Genomic DNA, 22,549 nt, shown 5'->3' with positions numbered 1-22,549 from the left:
GTTATTTAAGTTAAAAACCTGAATTAACATTCAATTGAAAATTTCACAAAAATATTTCCTTGATTCCGTTTATATGAAATTATATGAAAATACACTGAAAAAATTAAATAAATTATAAACAGATGAGAATATTTTTAAAAATCTGTCTTTATATGTAAATTTTATATATTCTATTCTAGATAATTATTGAAAAAAATCACTCTCCTCTTATTTTATATAGTTCCCTTCTTCCTCATAAAATTTGCATTCATTCATTTAAATAAAGAAGTCCATTTCCCAACCTGATCTATCAAAAGGCCATTTCCTTCTTCTCCAGAGGACACGGTCTGTCCATGCAGGGGTACGGCACTTTTCACTGGTGTCATAGTCGTCCGAAAATAAATCATATTTATATGTCGGAGCAAAGGTTACTTTTCCCTCTAAAAATCCTCTAAAAATCTAAAATAAATATATACAAAGTAAGTTATTCCAAAACACAAAAAAGTATGTTTTTATTCAGGTCATCAAAGTAAAGGTAATTTTATATTTGTTTGCCTACAGATGCATATTTAAATATAAAGAAATTTCAAGTAATTAAAAAAATGATTAAAGAAAGCATATTTCATGACCCCAAATCCCCTTCTTCTCAATGCAAGTATCTTCTCAAGTATGAATATACCTGTCCAGCATTTTTCTGATTGATAAGCTGATCTCCTGCTATAAGAAGATCCCAATTCTGCTGTCTTATGAGTTCTTTAACTTCTTCATTAGGGAGATCAATTCGATAGTTGAAATCACCACACCAAAATACATAGTCATGGGAAAACAGCATCCTTCCCTGAAAGCAATGGGATAGAATTTTAAATTCAAAACAGTTTATTTTTAAAAAATGTATTACAACTATTTCTTTGCCTCAGATATGCTTACACCCTCCTTCCCTGTCCTGTTTCTTTAGCTCAATAGTATTATATTAACACATGAAGTATCTACTTAGGTAAATATTGCTGATGTTCTAGGAATTAAATTTTCAAAAATACTGATATAGAATTTGGGGTATATTAAAATACATTTCAAAGTTTTATCTTCAATAACAAGCAGCAAGAGCTTACCATAGGAAAACTCAATTTTCGTGCTATTTCTATAAAATCTTCATTTCTTTCTTTGACTTGTGACTGCCCTGCAGCAAAGTGGCTACAGACGAAGCAAAGGCTGGTTGTATGGAACAGCATTCGGATTGCAACGGCTCCCTTATTTCCAGTTGCACCTCCCATTCCAGTCTTCACAGTATCAACTGCAACATCCCTTTAAAACAAAGAATTCTAAATCACAGATTTGAAATTTTAATAGTTTTGTGTGCATCAGAAATTAGGAATAGATATATATATAATCATATAACTATATATCATATGGTACTTTGAGAGAAAGCCTATGAAACAGTACAGTGAAACTATTAGTGACTCTTTAATCAAAAACTCATTTAAAAACAAGAACTATGGATAAATGTTTCTCTGAAGCAACAAACATTCTAGGCCTTTTTCTTGTTATTTAATGGTAGGAAGTAGCCTTAGGAGAGTGTTCTGTTTACTGACCTGATAAAAGGAGCATGCTGTGGTCTGATAAAAACAAACAGACAGACGCCCACCAACTGTTCAGAAGCCAGCAGCACATACTTGTTGTCTCTGGAGATTGTCTTCTGAAGTTCCACAGCCCAGAGCTTCTGATTTGTTGTGCTACCAGAAAATATTAAAAAGGGAATCTTTTAAAAAGATATTGACCACAGCCTATTTTATATGATAATTGTCAATTATACCTTCATCTAGCCAAATTTCATAAGACTGAAATCTTTACGAACCCTGTTTTCGTTTCTTTTAAAAAGGAAAACCCAAAATTTAGCCAAAGACCACCACACTTACAAATCTAATCTCCTACTCCTTTACAAAGAAAACACTGACACAATTTATTAAATGACTACTCCCCAAGTGAGTAATCTAAAGCTATATTATACATTTTCCTTTTTCTTGAAGTATTCATTAAGGTCATAAATAAGTACAGTTATTCCTTCGTATCTATGAGGGATTGGTTTCAGGACCTCCCTCAAATACCAAAATCCAAGGATGCTCAAGTTACTTACATATGCAAATGGTACAGTATTTGCATAACCCACACACGTCCTTCTGCATACTTTAAATCATCTCTTGATTACTTATAATATCTAACACAGTGTAAATGCTATTTAAATAGCCATTATACTGTGTTAGAGAATGACAATAAAAAAGTCTATACATGTTCAATATAGACACAATTTTTTTAGTATTTTCAATCAGTGGTTAGTTGAATCCACAGATGTGAAATCTACAGATACGAAGGACTATGTGCTTCCAGATACACGTCCCCCCATTTTTCTCATTTTTCTGAATTATGATTAATGTATTTTTTAAAAACTGTGGGAAATTTTAAACAGCCACAAAAAAGAGATAATTGTTAAATAGATAACCATATGCCCATTATCCAGCTTCAAAATTATCATTATTTTGCTAATCTTCTTTCTTTCATCCCTTTTCGACTTTTTTTTTTTTTTTTGGTTCCCTAGAGTATTTCAGACCAAACCTGAGAAACATGCCATTTCACCCATAAATACTTCATATGCATTTCTAATGCAATGGGACATTTTTATTTTTTATAGAATCACAATGCTGTTATCACAGTTAAATATTAACAATTCCTTAATATCATCTAATACTCAGCTCATACTTAAATTTCCCCAATTATCTAAAAAATGTCTTCTTGTAGTTGGTTTGTTTCTTCAAAACATGGTCCAAACAAGGCCCATATGCCATGTCTCTTGAATCTCTCTTAATATTTAATGGTCTTACAACTGTCCTAATCCCCCTTTCTCCAGTTTTTAATGCCTTTTTTTTTTTTTTTTTTTAAATAAACTGGGCCATTTGCCTTTAAAATACTGAACAGTCTGGATCTGGCTGATGTGTCCTCATGGTATCTTAACTTGTTCCTCTATCACTCATATTTCCTTTAAACTGGTTGATGTAGAAGTTTAAGAAACACATTCAATTTTATTTATTTATTTAGGCAAAAATAGCCATGTGGGTGGTGCTACACTTCCTACTGCATCACAGCAAGAGGCCCATCATCTCTGCAGTGTTACACCCAGTCAGCTGTTCAGATGGTGTATCTAAAGGACTCCTTATAAGGTTCCCTATGACCCCTTCTTGTAAGGACTTTGCATCTACTGATGATCATTGCTCAGATGCACTATTTGATTAGGGGTTGCAAAACATTGATTTTCGTAATTTCAGCATTCCACAGGCAACTATAATAAGTTGGAATCCTAGAAAGAAACCTTTATCAGCTATTCAATTACTCTAAAATACAGTTCATATAAGAAAGGCAGGATGTTTATTTCTCTTTATCTATAAATTTTCAGAGTAGTAAGTTTGTGCCTAAGAACCTCCGATGGAGAGCAAAACAAAGTTTTTGTCATTGTTCCAGATCACACAAATGATTAGTGGGAAACCAGAATATGCCCTCACATTTACCTAACTAATCTAACACGATGCCATACCTCGTCCAAACATGGATTTAGTACCTACCATAATCCCACCAATGTGACCTGGATTCTGAAAGGAAAATGACGCCTTCGTCATTTTCTTCAGGTCACTCCTTAAGTTATCTATTCAATGAACCCTACCCTGAACATTCCATTTAAACGGTTAATACCTCTCTACCTCCACAGACCCTATCCCCTTTTCCTCTATTTGTTTTCCATTGCACTTTTCTAACATCCTCTATAATTTACTCATTGTAATTATTGTTCATCATCTTTCTCTTCCCATCAGAATACAAAGTCGATGAAGGCAGGGATCTTGTTCTGTTTTAGTCACTGAGCTATCTTTAGCATTTAGAGTGGTACTCAGTAGATACTGGCTAAATAGATAAATGAATATTCACCACTTTATTAAAGAAAAATTTTATTAAACTCTATTTAGAAAAACAACTGATCAATTTGTTTGGTACTAGGAAACCTAAGAGTATGTTCTATTTTAAGACTTGAATATATATTTTCAGGAAAGGTAAACAGCAAAATAAGTGAAGTCAGATTTCCTTTCAGCTTCCCTGATTTCAACTGTTAATTTTATTCATTTTGGCTAATAAAATAATTGTCATCAATTTGTAAGACTGATGATTATATAGTACTATTTCAGCAATAATTTTCTTCTGAAAAATCTTTAAAAATGTCACAAAAGATGGGCCACTGCTCAAATTTAAAAGCAAGCATACTTTGTTAAAACACTTAAGCTTTAAGTTTCACTCATACAGTTTATATTTATAATAAGGTGTTCTCTAAGTGTGGTTTGGGGACGTCTTGGGGGGTCCCCAAAACCCACGGTGTCACAACTCTTTTACTGACACTACTAAGACATTGTTTGCCTTTTTCACTGTGTTAACTGACATTTGCATTGATAGTGCAAAAGCTACAATGGATAAAAGTCATAATGCTTTCACTGACCAGGCACCAAGCTGTTACCGGTCATCATTATAATCTCACACCCATGTATCTGCAGTAAAAAATACCATTCCACTTAAGTATATCCCTGATGAAGGAGTAAACATTACTAATTTTATCAAAGCCCAACCCCTGAGTCACATCTTTTTAATATTCTGTGGGATAAATAGAAAATACACAGAAAGCACTTCTGTTGCATACTGAAGTATGTTTATCTCAAGGAAAAGCACTTAATACTTTCGGTTGTGAGTTAAACGGCCACTTTTTTCATGGAATACAATTTTTTCTTTAAAAAACTAACGATATCTGCCCAAATGATGGGAACCACCCCCCTAAAAAAAAGAACTAATGAGAGACTATACTTACTGAGATATAGGTTATTTGGCAGACATTTTTTCAACCAAGCTTGTCTCTTCAAGAAAAACAACCTAGAGTATTTGTTTCCAATGATAAAACTTAAGTTTTCAAGCTAAAATAAGTATTTAGGAAAACTTGTATCTGTTACCATGATTTCCACAGCTTCCCAATAATTAAAGTATTTTCTGATGAGATGACCAGTGATATTAACCATTTCAATGCTTTGATATTATATAATTGTCTCAAAATTTGGAAGATCTACATAACTGAGTAAACTAATATTTTCCAAATGACCAATACACAATGTTACAAAATCATGGAAGCGTAAAAGACCAATGAGTTTTAGTATAACAGAGCACAAAAAATTCATTTATATGGTTTCACATTCCATTTTGCAACTAACCTTTAAGAACTACCACTTACTATTTTACCAAAACCATGAGTTTTGGTGTAGTATCATAGAAAAAATTGCCTGGAAAGGCTATTAAAATATTCCCTTTCAAACTACATAATTATGTGATTTTTCTTCATATACTTTAACCAAAACAATATACTACAATAGATTGATGCAGGAGGAGATGCAAAAATCCAGCTGTCTTAAACCAGACATTAAAAAGATTTGCAAAACTACAAAACAATGCCACTCTTCTCAGTAAATTTTTTGTTTTGGAAAAGTTATTTTTCAAAAAAATATGTCATTTATATTAACATGTCATAGGTTTATTATTGTTAATTTTAAATGAATGAATGATATTCTAATATAATATCAAGAGATATAAAAAACATCAATAAAAGTTCTTTAACATTCTCAATATTTTTAAGTATACAGAGAGATCCTCAGACCAGAAAGCTTGAGAACTGCTCTTTTACAATTTAAAAAGCACCTTTCTATATATTATCTCAATCTGTCCTTGGAACAACTACTTAGTTATCTGTTCTCTGTGTCCCTCAACTGACAAACTTTTTGGTGTGTTACCTGGCTAGCTTACCTTGCATTCACAATGTTTCCAGCATTCAACTCTACCATTTCTTCAAAACCAATTGCAAATATATCAGTTGGCTTACTTCTTTTATCTACAATTAAGCATCCAAGAAATACTTTTAAATATAGCCTTAGTCAAATGGGAACCCCACCCAACACAATACCAGATCTCATAAAAGTCTACTTTTGTGTTTTGAGTTTAACAAAACTCATATTAAAGGCAAAAACTCATGAGTGGGATAAAATTACCTTAGATTTACTTTCTATTCAGGTGTCCTAAGTTTGTTTCTATAAGATTGTTATTCCTGAAGATCCTTAAGTCCTTTCAGAAATCATTTTGAAAGAACTCTTGCTAAAGTTTTTACCATGGACAGCAGAGAAACAAGCCACTTCTCAAAGGCTAAAGTGAATCAGAATTGTAAAGGTAAAGAAATTGTTCAGAAAAGGCACAAAGAATAAAGTGGCTGAGAAACTATCTCAAATTAGAGATAACAGTGGGGAGGAATTTTTCACATTGAAATTCAAAAACCATGAATGAGCTTGATCTTTTTGCTATTTCCCGGGTGGAAGAAACCCAGGAAAACTAGAAGAGATCCAGGAGTTAAGGCATATCACTCTGTCCCAGCTAATATTAATAGCTACCTCCTAATTGACAAGGACTAAAAGAGAACAGAAGCTGCTTGTGATAAGCAGCCCAGGGGTACTTTGAACACCCTAAGTATCTCTAGAAATGAGGACAAACAGCTAGAAAGAGCCTATAAATACCATAATACTAATAAATAAAAAATATTGCTAGTATGTGCAAGGCTAATACATATATCATCTCATTTAATTACCACACAAACAACGTATAAGATTGTTTTTGCCTTTTACTTAAAGACAGGAGCTTTAGAGAACCTAAGCAACTTGCCCAAGTTCACACATAAAATGCAGCATGGCACGCAGACTCTGGAGCCAAACTGCCCGAATTCCAATCCTGGCTTTGCCGCCATTACATGACCACAGGCAGGTTACTTCCCTTTTTGTGTTTCAGTGTCATCTATAAAATTGGAATAATATTGTCTATGTATAGGTCTGCTCTAAGGATTAAATGCATATATGTAAATTAATGTTAAGCTGTTATTTTATTATTATTATAACTTCAAGTTTGGTTCGATGTAAGTGAAAGAGGGCATTTTAATAAGTTTGGGGAAAATCCCAGGGTTTAAGATGTGACTGATTAAAAATAACTAAAAAAGAAAACTTTGTATCTCACACTATTTCCCATACACATTAGCTTCATATATAATACTTGGTAATTATATACTATTTTTAGAAGGAATAAAAGTTGATTTTTTTTTTTTTTTTGAGACAGAGTCTCGCTTTGTTGCCCAGGCTAGAGTGAGTGCCATGGCGTCAGCCTAGCTCACAGCAACCTCAAACTCCTGGGCTCAAGCAATCCTTCTGCCTCAGCCTCCCGAGTAGCTGGGACTACAGGCATGCGCCACCATGCCCAGCTATTTAAAAGTTGATTTTTAAAAAAAGAAAAATTAAATTCATGATTCAGATCAAAACCTTAATGAAAGTATCCTCTGCTTAATGTTTGGTTCTGGTTATTAAGAGCTTGGTGCAAAGTACCCAAACTGAATGACGACAAAGTTTTTACAGGGACAAACAAGTACTGTTAAGTTATAAAGTACCAACAAATATAACAATGAGTTTTGTAAGATTGTTCATGACCCACTCTGATATTTCTCATGTTAGTAACTAAATAGAGGACTAGAATTTAAAAATGGGACATGAAAGTCAAATTATCAATTTACAAAATAATCTTGGTTTATGTCAGTTTAAAATAAAAACAGAACTAGTTTTTCTTATATGTGTGGTCGCCTTCAAAGATACCTATTTTTGTATGGACCCTATTTCCTGACAATCAACTATCAAAGAAAAGGAGTTTTTACTTTACCATTATGTTTTTTTATGAACTAAAAAATAAAGGTCTAGAAATTTAAAAAGAGGTAAAGATCTGATCTATAAACATGCTGGCCTTCAAATTTATAACTCCAAGTTTCTTTCACAAATCAATCCATATTGTGAAGTGCTATATTTGTTTTCTAGATCAATTAATCACTGTCAGGATTTATTAATTAAATCCATATCATAAAAAGCCAACCTTGAAACTCCTGGATGCCAGCTAACTTGGGTGCATCAAGAAGCCAGTCAGTGAGCGTCTGATTCTTAAAAGCTATGCTGCGAAACTGCTTCCCACCATTCACATTCCAGGTCCCGACACATACGCGAATTTTCTTGGGCTTTGAATACTTGTAGAAATTCTCACACATGCTCTTTAGTACTTTAGAAGATGCTAATCAAAAACAAGACAAAACAGATTTTTAGCGGCATTAAACCATTTATAAAAACTGATTTGCATAAGTGAGACATGATGTCTGAAAAGTACAATTATCATCACAAGCACAGGTTACATGCAAAGGCACAAAAAAGATCAGCTCTGAACACAAAGCCTGGCATGAGGCAATTAACCAACACATCTAAAGAAATAAAAAAATCGACAACATTAAACACAATAGCCAAAGTAAAAAATCTATTACAAAACTAGTACAGCAACATAAAACATGCAAAACAAACAATTGTGTTGCAATGAAATGGCACATTATTTCATAATGTACAAAACCCTAGTAACTATACAGTTTTAGATATAGCAATTAACTTTCATACAACTCTCATTAAGAGGCTGGTAAAAATATAAATTTTACTTCTTCCCAAACAAAAACATTTAAGAACATTTACATTTAAGATTCTAGCTACTGGTAGGCAGCTTGATGAATAATGCCTCCCTGACAAAAATACAAATTACGGAAGATAATGAGGTGTCTGAAAATGACAGCACTATTAAATGCTTCCCATCTCGCTCAGAGTGGAAGGCAAAGTCCTCAACCATGGTCAACAAGGCCCTAAACAATCTCTCTCTTGCATAATTTTTATCTCCCACCTATCATCTCCCCTTCTAAACCACATTCCATTTTGGTTAAGTTAAATTCTCAGCATTTAAAGTAGACAAAACCTTAATAGGACCTCAAACTAAAAACACAGAATTTACACTGTGTAAATTTAACTGGTAAAAGGGAAAAGAAATCAAAACTATTTTCATCTTTTACCACATGATCTTATTTTATTATGATATTATTATTTTGTGATACCAAGATATAGCAGTCTTGTGAGGAAATGAGAGTGAAAAGGCAAATAACATATTATTATAAAAATAATTTTGACCTGTGGACTCCCTGAAAGAACTACTGATTTAGATGATAAGCTTATCCCCATTGTTCCCAGGAACAGATATGCAGACTTCCTACTCTTCTACTATTTGAATTTTTTGTTTTTTTATAGACAGGGTCTTACTCTGTCACCCAGGCTGGAACACAGTGACATCATCATAGCTCACAGCAACCTCAAACTCCTGGGCTCAAGTGATCCTCTTGCCTCAGTCTCCCAAGTAGTCGGGATGATGGGGATCTACCACCACGTCCAGCTAATTTTTAAATTTCTTACAGAGATGAGGTCTCACTATGTTGCCCTGGTTGTTGCTATTTGATCTGATTGCTTATATAGAGGTGTCTGGGTGGTAATAAAAACAGAATATTTCTTTTAGCCTTTTGGTATGGTTAGTTGAATGCTCACTATATCTAGGTAAAAATCATTCTCTCAATGGTCTTTATTTTTCATTGCCATTGTTACCACTGTGAAAACAGCTTCTAAAATCCATTCTATATCAAAATCCAAGTTCTATAATGATTACAAGGCTTAAAATATTCTGCAAAACAAATAATGAACTGCCGGAAAAAAAACATGTTGCCACATTGTATGAACTAATAAAGTCGGTTTTTAAATGTAATAAAAAGGTAAAGGTAAAAATTATTCTTAGTTATTCATAACTGGTTGGCACCTTAATGTGCTTAAATAATGAGTCTATGCTAAAACAACAGAAGTCCATCCCTAAATGCCATTATCATTTTAGAAAATGGTGGTTCATTACATAACTCAAAAATATAACCAGGTGCTCCCTTCCTCCACCCTTCTCAGAAAATAACCAACAGCTTCTCAAAACATTCAGATCTTAAGTGATACCAAACCTTGAATAAGGGAAAGAAAAGATGTCATTTTCAGCTAAATGCTGGCAAAAGTTAAGCTTTTGTTCCTTTTGCCATGGGAAACGAAAAAACAAGATCATAAATCTTGCCCAGAGAATGAAGACACAAGATTCCTATGAATAAATAGGCAAGAAAAATAATGACCTTTAGGTCTTATACACTTAACTCTTCTTTGTTGGCAATCTTGGTGCTTTTTAAAATTAAAAGATTTCAGATCATATTTTAGTACCAGTCTACAGTTAAAGAAAATGTTTCATCCACAATACAAGCCAATGAGACAATGCCTTCTTAAATACTATGTGTGAGAAACACTGTTGAGTAGTCATAAATGTCACAGATGGTACTCTGAAATTAATCCAAAATAGTCACATCTGGGTTTTTTCCATTAGCCTGTTAAGAGTAAGGCATAACACTAGTAATGTCTATTCAGTGAAATACAAAAGTGAAATTAAAACAAGCTAAATTATCTTTAATTGGAATTAAGCATTTGCTACCAGAAGACAAAGAACATTTCATATTTTCTTTTGAATGAAGTATTTTATTTTCAAGATTAAAATTTCTTTCTCAGATTAAAGCAAGATATCAACCTATCCTGTTAAAATTTGAGGGAAAAATGAGAAAATTTCCACTTATATGGTTTTGTTTGTTTACAATATCAACTTTAAAAAATAAAGAAAAAGTTTCTTTTATTTATAGATTGATTTTCTATACTGTACCTGACTGTAATGTCTGCTCAGAAACTATGGATGCATCAAGAAGAAAACAAAGAATCATTAGTAAAACAACAGGTTACAGTTGAAATCTAAGTGTGAAAAAACATTCTGAGATGGCCTCCGTTTTCTCTTTTAAGCCAATTTGATGACTATTTTTTCTGTTGGCTACAGAACACCAAAGGTTACAAATAAATGATACAAACACTCTGCAGCTAAGGAAAATCCTACAATGACGCAGTGATGTCCACTGTTTCACCATTAGAGATCCTAGACCTGCTCTTCTGGCTGCTCCTGTGTGTATGTGCAAGTGTGTACACGTGCTCATGTGAATGTGTGAATGAGAATATTAATATGAAAACCTAAGAGGCTGGAGGATGCCAGATATGGAAGATACTGCCCTAATATATACCTTTTAGTATTCTTTCTGGGATTCACCAGTTGATAAGTACAATCAGTTCAGCTATAACAAGACAAATACATTCAAAAAACATCACAATGCTAAGCAAAATTGTGCAAATTCCCATAGCCACAAGGCTTATGGGGAAAATGGGGTGGGAGGACTATACTCAAAAACTTCAACAGTGACACACCAAAAAAGATAGGAACCTAATAAAAACAGCACAGCATTATGCAGGTTAAATGGTTATGAAATGCATGAATACTATATAACTCCATCTTGAAAACAATATGAAGTTGGCTTGTAGAAATGGGCATCAGACAGGGTGCAGCTTGTGAATGACTGTGAAAGATGGAAGAAGGATTATCTGAAATTAGATGGGAAGTTGAAACAACAGATGTGGATGGGTATGACTCATAACACACATGGTGAACTGAGTTCGGGAAGCTTTTTGATGTGTATGCATATGTGCATGTATGTTTTATATATTTCTACACATCTCAGTTCTGCTGGGTGTGGTTGTCTGCATTTAACTCTTGTTGCTTGCTGCAAAATAAAGCATAAGCTCATGCAAAGTTGACATTTTGCTCAAATCATTCCCTGATATATCAACCGCGTTGGAAGAAATTCCCATTCTCAGAACAAGCATTATAGCAGAACTGACTGTACTCTTTTTTTAAGCATATTTTACATACAGTAAAATGTGCAGGAAACTAAAAAACTGATGCTCAAGCTTGGGAATTACTTAGTTCCTTTGCTTCTCCTCTTCTTTCCTTCAACGACTTACTTTTGATTGTTGCTTATTAATGCCTCCACATCAAAGTAGGCACAGGTGGAAAGAGGTGACAAAACACAAATCAATCAAGTCTCTACTTTTGGAATCCAGGAAGAAAGCCTGAAGTTGAAAGTAGTAACTAAGATAAGATTTTTTTTTAGGGTTTTAGGAGGTCTCAGTTTCCCAGCCTACTTATAAATCGCTGAGAATCTGGCTGTAATTAACTACCTTCAGAGCACTACGCAGAATTCTGAAAGAATCCATAACCTATTTGACCAAGTAATTACCCAAGAGTATATTACTTGAAACAGGAAAAATGTTCTCTGACTTCAACAGGGAACACTAAAAGGTTTGGTTTGGGGCTAACAGGAAAAAAAAAAGTGTTCAGAGTGCTGAAAAGTCTAATTTATTTTGTCAATTATACCTCAGTAAATTTAGGAGGAAAAAAAAAAGAAAGTCTAATCTACTAAGTTCTATAATGAATGTTGAGTTTTCCCATAATACTACTTTTATGTCCTCACCGACATGAGAAGCTCACACTGAAAGCCATATATTTATGTTAAATATTCAAATTGTTAATGGCAGTTAGTGTCCAACAATAAACGCTACCTTAAATTATTAATATGATTTAATGCTTATTGATGTAATAGCAATTAAAGGTTAAGACCAAGTTACAGAAACTTTCGGGGTAGTGATTAGAAAAATAACCAATATAGGCATTGGTTTTTTTCAATAAATCATTTTTCCACATTATTAGATTATTGAATGCACTTTTAAAAGTACTAGTTGAATAGTCCATGAAACCCTGCCTTGTATAAAGTTAGCAATACTTAAATTATTTACCCCCTCAAACATAATTTATAGAAAAAAACATGGGCCTCAGTTTATGGCTTAATGGTATAAACATTTCAAAAGAGACAAACATTCTTTGAAGAATGCAATTTGTAAAAATTACCATTTTAGAAATTCCTTCCAAAACTATTTTACAACTACAATCTAAAAATTATTTATGTAAATAAAGTTATATTTACCTCTTGGACTTTTAGGACTATAAATAACAAAGTAAATAAAATATCAAGTACACATACCACGCAAGCTTCCAGTAGTTAAAAGAGCTCGTGCTTTGTCAGCTAAATCACTATTTAGAGTATTTCCCAGTAGCAAAACATCAATGGCTTCTTGCTTGGAGCTGTCAAAGAAGTTATTCTGAATTGTTCTGGTAACAGAACGAGCACCATCTTTTAACTTTCCAGCCTGCAGAGGGAAAAAGGAGCATGGACTTTCATTCTATTGTTGATCTTACTCAGTAGGTATTTTGAAACTTTTAATCAGTTTTATATGATTTTAGTATTAAAAGGGTCTATCTTGAATATGTAATCATCACAATTAAAATTGTCTCAAGATGTCAGTTTCCTCAATGTCACAACTATATCCAGTAATGATAACTAGAGCAGTAAATACTTAGCATTGTTTATTATAAAGGAAATAAACTGAAGTATACTTATTTAAAACAAGGAAATTTCTTCTTACATGGTAACTGTAAGTTAAAATTAAAACTGAACCTAAGAATTAAGGTCTAGTCTAAAAAGAAATTCATGATTACAGTTCATAAAAAATATTACATGTAAACTACAGTTTGTATATTTTGAGTCATTTTATTGTCTACGTAAATATAAATCATAAAATAAACTTATTCCTATAATTAGAGTTCATTATGACTTTTAATGAACATACATTTTACTTAGGCACGTTAGTTACCAAAAAGATTTATTTTGATCTTACAGATCTTGATGACAGTCAAAAAAAAAACCAAAACAACTTTTTCCTTTTAGAAAATTTTAGTTTGTAACATGTAATTTTTATCCCTTAAAAGAATAACAGTAATTAGAGGCTTCTTTTCAGAATACAGAGCCAATTTTCTTAAATGCCACTAAATGAATGTCACTATATTTAATCAGCTATTTACATTTGGCATTAAAATGTTATTTCCTTCCATCTGATAAAATAGGCAAATGACATTATTCGAAAAGACACTCACCATTCACATTATCAGGCAATTAATCAAAAGGAACCCAGAGAAAGGAAAAGAAAGAGCAGTTCAGATGTTAGATTTTAGTTCAATTCAGACTAGTATATTTAATATATAAAATTTCATATCTATGTTAAGTTAAAGATAAAAGACCACTGAAAATATATGTAACCTCTGTACATATATTGTCTTAGTCACTGCAGAAACAAAAAAGTAGAAGAATATAAAAGAATATTTTAAGCAATAGTTGTAGAGAACCAGATTTTAATAGCAAGAATTATGTTCTCTCTTTAAAAGGAATAAACGAAAGTTTAACAATTTCAGGTTTTCAAACATTAGGACCATGAACTGAACAAAAGGAACTTTGCAGGTACAGCTAACATCTCTGGACAGAGGCATGGCATTTTAAGAGATACAGAGAGGAGGAAGATTTGGAAATTAAAAGAAAGAAAACTTGGGGGCCAGGCACGGTGGCTCAAGCCTGTAATCCTAGCACTTGGGGAGGCTGAGGTGGGAGAATTCCTTTAGGCCAGGAGTTCAAGATCAACCTGGGCAACACAGCAAGATTCCATCTCTACAAAAAACAGAACACTTAGCCAGGTGCAGTGGTGTGTGCCTGTAGCCCCAGCTACTTGGGAGGCTGAGGCAGGAGGATCGTTTGAGCCCAAGAGTTTGAAGCTATAGTGAGCTATGATGATGCCACTGTACTCTAGCCTGGGCAACAGAGTGAGAGACACTGTCTCAAAACAATAAAAATAAAGATAAAAAATAAAAGAAGACTTGGAGATAATAAATGGTCTTTAAAGAATTTCGGCCGCTATGCTGAAGCTGAATGAGAACTATAAAAATGGCAAATGTTCTCGTTTCTATTCCTGAAATAATTTGAGGAATTAGAGATTTAGAATGTTAATAAATTCAAGTGAGGCCAGGATACTTAAAAAGTTAAACAATATTTAAGTATATAAAATAACAAAAAATATTTCAAGTATGGTTCCAAAATCCCTCAACAATAGTCAAATATTAGAGGACAAAGTAGTCTGTAGATAATATCAGCAACTAAAAAGTAATGAGACTTTTTAATTGTAACTACGGCCATATCTCACACTTAGTTGGCACATTTTAATAGCCTCCTTTTCAAGGTAAGATAAGTAAAAGAATAAATTATGCCCTAATGTTGGGTTCATAGTAGGTATCACATAAATTGTCAATTGATTTATTTGTCCATCCAGTATCTGTCACATCTATTAAACAGTAGGCACTGTGTCAAGTGCAGGGGACATAAAGCCAAATAAGACAAAACCCTTTATTGGGAGGACTATGGTTAAAAAACATCATATTTATAATCAAAACAAACAATATAAAAAGTGAAACACATATACAAGGGAAAATCATGAAAAAATATAAGCAATACATATAGTCTTAGTGCATTATCACTAAATCACTAAATGTGTCATATCTATATACTCTCCAAACTTAGGAAAATATCTATCTTCCATTTAATCATTGTATCCACTGTGCAAGGAAGGAAGTATCAAAGAAGGCACAAAAGCACGATAAAACAGAATTCTAAAACAGATCATTAAAAAATCTATTAATTAAAAAAGACCATTTAAAAACTTTATTAAGAGAGGAAAAAGAACATCTTTTGTAATGTTATGATAGATCTAGATCTACCTTAGCTTTCCCTTCAAGAGCTCCAGTCCCGGCATATATCTTACTGATTGAATCACCATTCACAGACCACATTGATCGAAAAACTTCTTGAAAGCGAGTCACCAACTGAGGCTTTTCAGCTAACCCAAGAGCTTCCAACTGTTTAGCTAGCATCTAAAACAGCAAAAGATACATGCAGATGCCAAGAGGGGGGAAAAAAACAAAAAAGAAAATAAATAAAACAGCAAAAGAGAAACTTTTAAAAGCACATTAATATATTAATTGTGATCTGACTTTTAAGTACTACCAGAATCAAACCAAAAATTCATCATCATAGGACTGTTTTGGACTGGATTTTGAATGCAATGGTTTACTAGGCTGTGTTATTAATATTTCCCACCATTTCAATTTTTAAAGTAAATTCCACATCAAAGAAAACTACAAGTAACTTAATATATTGTCTTGCATTAATAAGAACTTCTTTCTGGTTAAATGATAAAATTAATCTTATTAAAATATCCCTATAAATCAGACTAGTTTACCTTGCTCACCTAAAAGAAATAATCAACAGCATGAAGTAGAATAGAGAAAAATATTTACCTAGTTTACCTAAATACATATGGGAGTAACTAAGTTTACTTAATTTTTAGATTTGGCTTTGTAAGTTTAAGTAATTAAGGTCAAGAGATTATAAAAAAAAGAAGAGCTGCTCTTCAATTTTCACAAAATAAATAAGTATAGCTTTGAATAAAGTCATGACAGTTTTTATGTATAATATCTGTATCAGTACTATGTATAAGGAAGAACTATGGGAAACAGAGCATGAATTCGAGGACCTGTGGGCTACCACAATTCCTTCATCACAGATAACAAAAGTGTTCAGAAAAGTTATTAATCTTTATCCTGTATGAATTACAGCCTTGAAATGTGGCAGAGTTAAAGCAATGTATAATCTAGTCTGTTTCTCTTATTTGGAATCTAGTCACATTCTATGCCTTGCATTTTTACGTAACTCCTTTCCATTTATGTTTTATTTTACATTATCTGTAAGTATGGTGATTATCCATAATTATAGAAGAATTAAAAACTAAGATAATATTTAAAAAACCCGAAACTGGGTTCATTTTATTAGGTAGAGACTTACACCAGAGCTGTTCTTTGCTAGCATGGAGAATAAAACAAAATGAGACCCAGGCCCTCCTTTACCATTTAAAACTCTCTCCCTTCAAGGAATTGGGCAAAACTATTTTACTTTGCTATTAGTTTGGCTTTGCCTACCTTGGTAGTAAATTTTATAACTAGTCAACCAATTGCGATACTAGGAAGTATATTCATACCTAACTACCAACAGTGGAGAGTCAGCTAAGTCAGATCCTGAAAACTAACATCTATTACACTTTTAATAAAGAGGTTCAAGTATTTCAATAAGCTTACTCTAAGAATCCATGCAAATTTATTCAGCCACTTAAAACCAGAACTTGAAACAAATTTGAGGCATGTGATAAACTCCATCTAAAATGACCAACATGCCTCCTTTCACTTTCTTGTTCCTGTCATAGTTTCTAAATAAATTACTATGATAAACCTAAATGACATTATTTCAAAAAATTCCAAACAGTAAAATTCATTTATTTACACAAAAATACATTTCTGTAGCAGAGAATTTTACACACTGTATTTTCATTTTTGAGACAGAAAGAACTGCAGCTGCAAAGTAACTAATTAACCATTATTCTGGCCAAATTTCAGATCCTTAAGTAGAGAAAATAAGAACATGTTACTTCCGATTCCTGTTTCTTATAATATTTGAGAACTATGCTAACTAAGTTCATATCCACCACAGCCTCATGACCCTAACGTGCATAGTAGGGAAAACTCGGAAAAGCTCAGCACTGCTGCACAGTTTGTCAAATAGTTGAGACTATGTTTTATATTAGACTGAATTTGATGGAAAAGTAGTAAAGAAAAAAACCTTTTAAACAAAGACCTTATCAGAGAAGTTGAATTCATTCATTTTCATTCTAACGATGGCATTTTCATCTGATCCTGTTTTTTTGTAGCTACTCATTTGAAAACACCAGACAAACTGGACTGTGTTAGAAACTGTCAAAAATATAATCCTACAGAATTGCACATGTGAAAACAGACCCTCCCCATCCTAAGACAGACTTTTAAAAGACAACACAGAATAGAAGACCAAATATATATACATATTTTTTTTCAAAAGACAGCAAAAGCAGCAATTGTTGTACTAGTAGTAAATAAATAGTAGTTTTAAAAAGGGAGAGTTACAGAAAAACAGAAGAAAGTAGGTGGACAGCTACTGAAAGAGAATATGAAGGGCAGGTAAAGGAAACATTTAAATCAAAAGGGAATTTGGCAAAAAAAAAAAAAAAAAACCAAAAAACTAAAGAATGCCTTTAATGAAGTGTAACTTCATTTATATTTTCTGAAAAGTGACTAATGAGAAACATAAGTATTACAAAAGCACTCAAAGGGGCATATGATACAAGGCACATACATTTTAATTTATTTTTTACCTCTAAGCCAAGAAATGCTTGCACACTATTTGTTCTATCAAGACAATCCAAGCAGTTTGTTCGAACAGTACCACTCTGGCATCTGTAACAAACTCAATAAAGTTAAACTGCTAGTTTAGAACAAAAATAAAGCTAAAGCAAACTAAGAATAATTGAAATGATTAAAATGTAGTGCCCACTTTCCCCCTCCAACTTCTTATTGTTAAAATTTTCAAATATACAAAATTTTCAAATATACAAAAAAAGATGAATTACACTATGAACATCCATACATTCACCATCCAGATTCTATAACCGTTAACATTTCGCCACATATTCTTCATCACATACAGATCACACACTTATTTTTAATTAGGCAAGTAGTTACGAGCTAACTTTGCACAATAATCAAATATTTATGGAAGGAATTTTGAAAAATCTAAGATCTGTTATTTCTACTGCCTAACCTATAAGATTTTTAAGGCATTGATACTAAAATATTATACAAGGTGAAAAAATTAAAAATTTGAGCTTTGTTCACTAAAGTTTACCTCAGTCAATATTCTGCACTTAAATCTTTCAATATTTATTTTTCTTCTCTATTTTACATGCAAAAACTAAAGATTTAAATTATACTAAAGCAGACAGTAAGCAATTTCTTTTACTTCTATTTGTACTTAATAGTTTTCACTGAGGTCAAGAAATAGTAAAACATTAGTCTTAAAAGAGAAATGAAATGGTTTCATAGATAACAGTATGAGGTATGGTGCCAGACAAATTCTAGCTCGAGTACTTCTAGTTAAGTGATCTCTAGCAGATTATAGCCCCTGCCTCAATTTCCTCAAATATAAATGGGCATAATAGAACCTTTCCCTATAGTTGCTGTAAATACATGTAAAGACTAAGTACACTGCCTGCCCCTTGATATGTGCTCAATCATGTAACCTCTTATTATTATTTGCTGAAAGAAAAACAAGCCTAAAATCAAGTATAAAAAAGATACTTCATTTAATTATAAACCTGAACTTAAAAAGGAAATTTAAGAGTTCAATATTAAGAGTAATTTTAAAATTATACCGAAGTTCCAATTTAAAAACAGAGAAGCAGAGCAGTCAAACCTTTGAACTTCACTTCCATTGAAATAAAAAAATCCATAATCTAGAAACTTCTGGACTTGAGGTTTAAGAACACTATGTAATTTTTCTGCCTTTCCTCCTTTAACCATTTGATGATAGTCAAAATTCACCATCTGGATATCAGTGGCATGTTCAGAAGCTTTCAAATGACTCTGAAAGTTAAAAGGCAAATATTCATCTAAATGTTAACTAAATAAGATCTTATCAATACAACGTTACAAATGAAACCTTACATTTTAAATTAAAACCTCAGCATGGTCCTTTGAGATTTCACTAATCCCACAAAACTTTCATCAACAATGGCAGTAAAATGGAAAATTACTTGCTGATACCTAAAGACATCTTTTCCCTACAACCTCATGTACTATCCCTGAGAGATTAGGTGATACAATTAACAACAAGGAACTTAAATAATATTCTTTTTTTCCCCATCCCCCCACTTAAATAATATTCTCATCTGGCTTAGAAAATGAAAAATTATTTCTAATCACCAGCATTTTATAACACAAATTTAATAACTGCTATACCTAAACTCAAAATAAAGTATCTTATTTAAGACAAAGCCTATCAAAGATAGAAATATTCATTTTTATACCTTCATTAAAAAATATACAAATATTTTTAATATTACCATAAAAGGTTACTCTCCAAAATGTAAGCTGTTTATTAACATATTTATTTGACAAGGTTAGAAAAATAGCTAAATAATTAGGTTACTTTTGGATTTATGAAATTTAACTTTGAAAAATGTTTTCCAACCACTTGGTTTAATTTAAATTTATAATCTTATATAACACCATACTTTATATTAATCCATTATTGATTCAGTAAGTGCTCATTAAAATATTTTTCCTTTAGAAGTCAGACATTCCTTTGGGTTCTTCTGTACTTGAAATTCTCAAGTTTTCCCTCAATACAAAAAGGTATACTCTTGTATGTTCTATAAATGCATTATTCACAATTTCATAGGTTTAAAACAATGATTGTGGTTTCTAGGAAGTAGGCAAGGCAATGAACAGGTGAAGAAGGAATCTGCCTGATATTTCTCTGCTAGTGATAGATGAACATTTTTGTGGGGATGGTATTTTTCTGTTTCTTTACAATACAAATAAGCAGATTAGAAAATAATGTCAATTGCCTTGAAAGCTTTCCATAATCTCAATATCAGCAACATTAGCTTAAACCTAAACTGTTTCCTAATCGCCCCAAAGAGTTAAAGGTTCCAACAAGTACCCAACCTTTTTCTAGGAATTAATTCACTTGCTGGGAGAATTTGATTATTGTATTATTTTATTTTTTTAATACCATTCTAGGTGTCCATGGCCAGAACAAAAGAAGAAATGATGTACTTACCTGGAAAGCCTTACTGAGCATATGTTCACCTTCCTTAGATCCAAGCAAATTTACTATTATTTGTTTACCATATAAATTCTTAAGTGTTCTAAAATGCCTATTAAAGAAAGGAAATAAGCATACGTCAAATGATAAGCCTAATTTTTTTTTCAATAAACAAGAATCCATTATCAAACAGAATCTATATGGCAGTATTTCAAACTCACAGAATTGGCAAAATTGGGTAAAAATTTACTGTACATGGTCTCAAAACTCTGAATTTATGAAAAATCATTAATGCAATTTCCTCTCTGACTCATGGGTGCTGGGACTCCCACCTATGCTGGAGCCGTGGAGGCCTCCAGCTCCCTGCCCACTCTGTGAGGCTGGCACCAGACAAGACAGACACGAGCCTTCAGCTTGGCTAGGAAAGCAGTAAGGGCAGATGGCGAAGGCTGCACCTGATGTGTGAGGACACAACATACTCCGTGAGCATTCAGAGGGACCTCCTTACTAACTCTAGCTGCTTTCATAAAAATAGGCCCCAAATATGAATCTTTTTTCTCTCCAGCTTCCAATCACTCCAAAAGCTATGTAGAGCAATGACATGCAAAGGAAATGTAACATGAGCCATATCTATAATGTTAAACTTTCAAGAAGATACATTTAAAAAAGTAAAAAGAAACAGATGAAATTAAGTATTTTTAATTAACTGAACATATCTAAAATATCATTTCAACATGTAATCAATATAAAACAGATACAGCTGGCCCTTGAACAACGTGGGTTTGAACTGTGCAGGTCCACTTACGTGTGAATTTTTTTCAACCAAGCAAGGATCAAAAATACAGTATTCTCAGCATGCAAAATCCACAAATATGAAGGGCTGACTTGAAGGCTGACTTTTCATATACACAGGTTCTGCAGAGCCATCTGCGAGACTTGAGTATGCAATGATTTTGGTATGGGGGAGGTGTTTCCTGGAACCAATCCCCCATGTACACTAAGGGATAAACATACTAATGCGATATCTTACATTCTTTTTTTTTTTTTTTTGCACCTTCTCTGAAATCTCCTGTGCATTTTATGCACTTACAGCATATCTCAGTTAGGACTAGTCACATTTCAAGTACTTAGTAGCTACATGTGGTTAGCAGCTACTCCACTGGATGACATACCCATAGAGGAAGTTTTAAGGGCAAGATACCAAGACCCACACTTCCAGCACCAAGACAGAAGAAAATACAGTAATGGTATCACAGTCTTCCAACTAAATTAGGAGTGAGAAGGAATTTTACTTCAAGCCAAAATTGGAATGAATCAGTAAACATAACTAGTGTCACTACTTAGCCATATCAAAACTTACAGGACTATGTAAAAATAATCAGTCTTACCTATCAAAAGCAGGTGCATTAGCTTCAAATCCCCTTGACATACGGACACGATGGGATCCCACCTTAAACAAGAAAAATACATTTAATCATTCCGAAAACCAACATATAGACAAAAGAAATACCATTGCTTACAGTATGCAAAGATTCATTTGCTGAACACAAAGTGATTAATCAAATAATTGATTTTCATTCTTGACAGTCTTAAAAAAAAAAAAACAAGTTCCAAGGGATTCCCCCCACTTTTATTTTTAAAAAAGCAATCTCATCTAAAAAAAGAAAAAAGAATTAGAAGTTACACCATTGTGAAATACTTGTAAACCAACAGGAATTTTTATTGATGAAAGATATTTTTAAGAGTGCTTTTATATGCATTACCTTGTTTTAAGCTCAAACTACATGCCCTATGTAAGTTAACAGATATTTTTACCATTTGGGCAATGAAAAAACTGAAATACACACAGGTAAAATAACTTTCCCTCTTAGGTCAACATAACTAATCCCAAAAGAGATTCAGTTAAGATTTTATGTCTCTGACCTAAATTCCTATTCTTCCAAGCTGACTACCAGTACAATGTCTTATGTGTTTTATTCTCTGCTATGCTAAATACTCCAT

At 32.7% G+C, this 22,549-nt stretch overlaps 1 protein-coding gene across 6 annotated transcripts in view; it reads right to left on the bottom strand.

The window, feature by feature from the left end:
- The window catches only part of SYNJ1 (synaptojanin 1), an 82,213-nt gene that overhangs the window by 28,056 nt on the left and 31,608 nt on the right, over positions 1-22,549 (bottom strand). For 4 of the 6 annotated variants that reach the window (XM_069472336.1, XM_069472340.1, XM_069472341.1 and 1 more), the window contains 13 exons: positions 21,937-21,998; positions 20,564-20,660; positions 19,193-19,362; positions 18,096-18,177; positions 15,577-15,729; positions 12,962-13,118; positions 10,705-10,728; positions 7,993-8,184; positions 5,848-5,932; positions 1,569-1,709; positions 1,089-1,281; positions 659-817; positions 282-438 (listed from right to left, as the gene is read on the bottom strand). In XM_069472336.1, coding sequence (XP_069328437.1) covers positions 282-438; positions 659-817; positions 1,089-1,281; positions 1,569-1,709; positions 5,848-5,932; positions 7,993-8,184; positions 10,705-10,728; positions 12,962-13,118; positions 15,577-15,729; positions 18,096-18,177; positions 19,193-19,362; positions 20,564-20,660; positions 21,937-21,998 — 1,672 coding nt within the window. Of the gene's footprint in view, positions 1-281; positions 439-658; positions 818-1,088; positions 1,282-1,568; positions 1,710-5,847; positions 5,933-7,992; positions 8,185-10,704; positions 10,729-12,961; positions 13,128-15,576; positions 15,730-18,095; positions 18,178-19,192; positions 19,363-20,563; positions 20,661-21,936; positions 21,999-22,549 lie in introns of all 6 variants that reach the window. The other 2 variants (XM_069472339.1, XM_069472342.1) reach the window with 1 other exon arrangement.

Source organism: Eulemur rufifrons, chromosome 7 (genome assembly GCF_041146395.1).
Source record: "Eulemur rufifrons isolate Redbay chromosome 7, OSU_ERuf_1, whole genome shotgun sequence".
NCBI lineage: Eukaryota > Metazoa > Chordata > Mammalia > Primates > Lemuridae > Eulemur > Eulemur rufifrons.
This window is presented reverse-complemented; position numbering and strand designations above follow the sequence as displayed.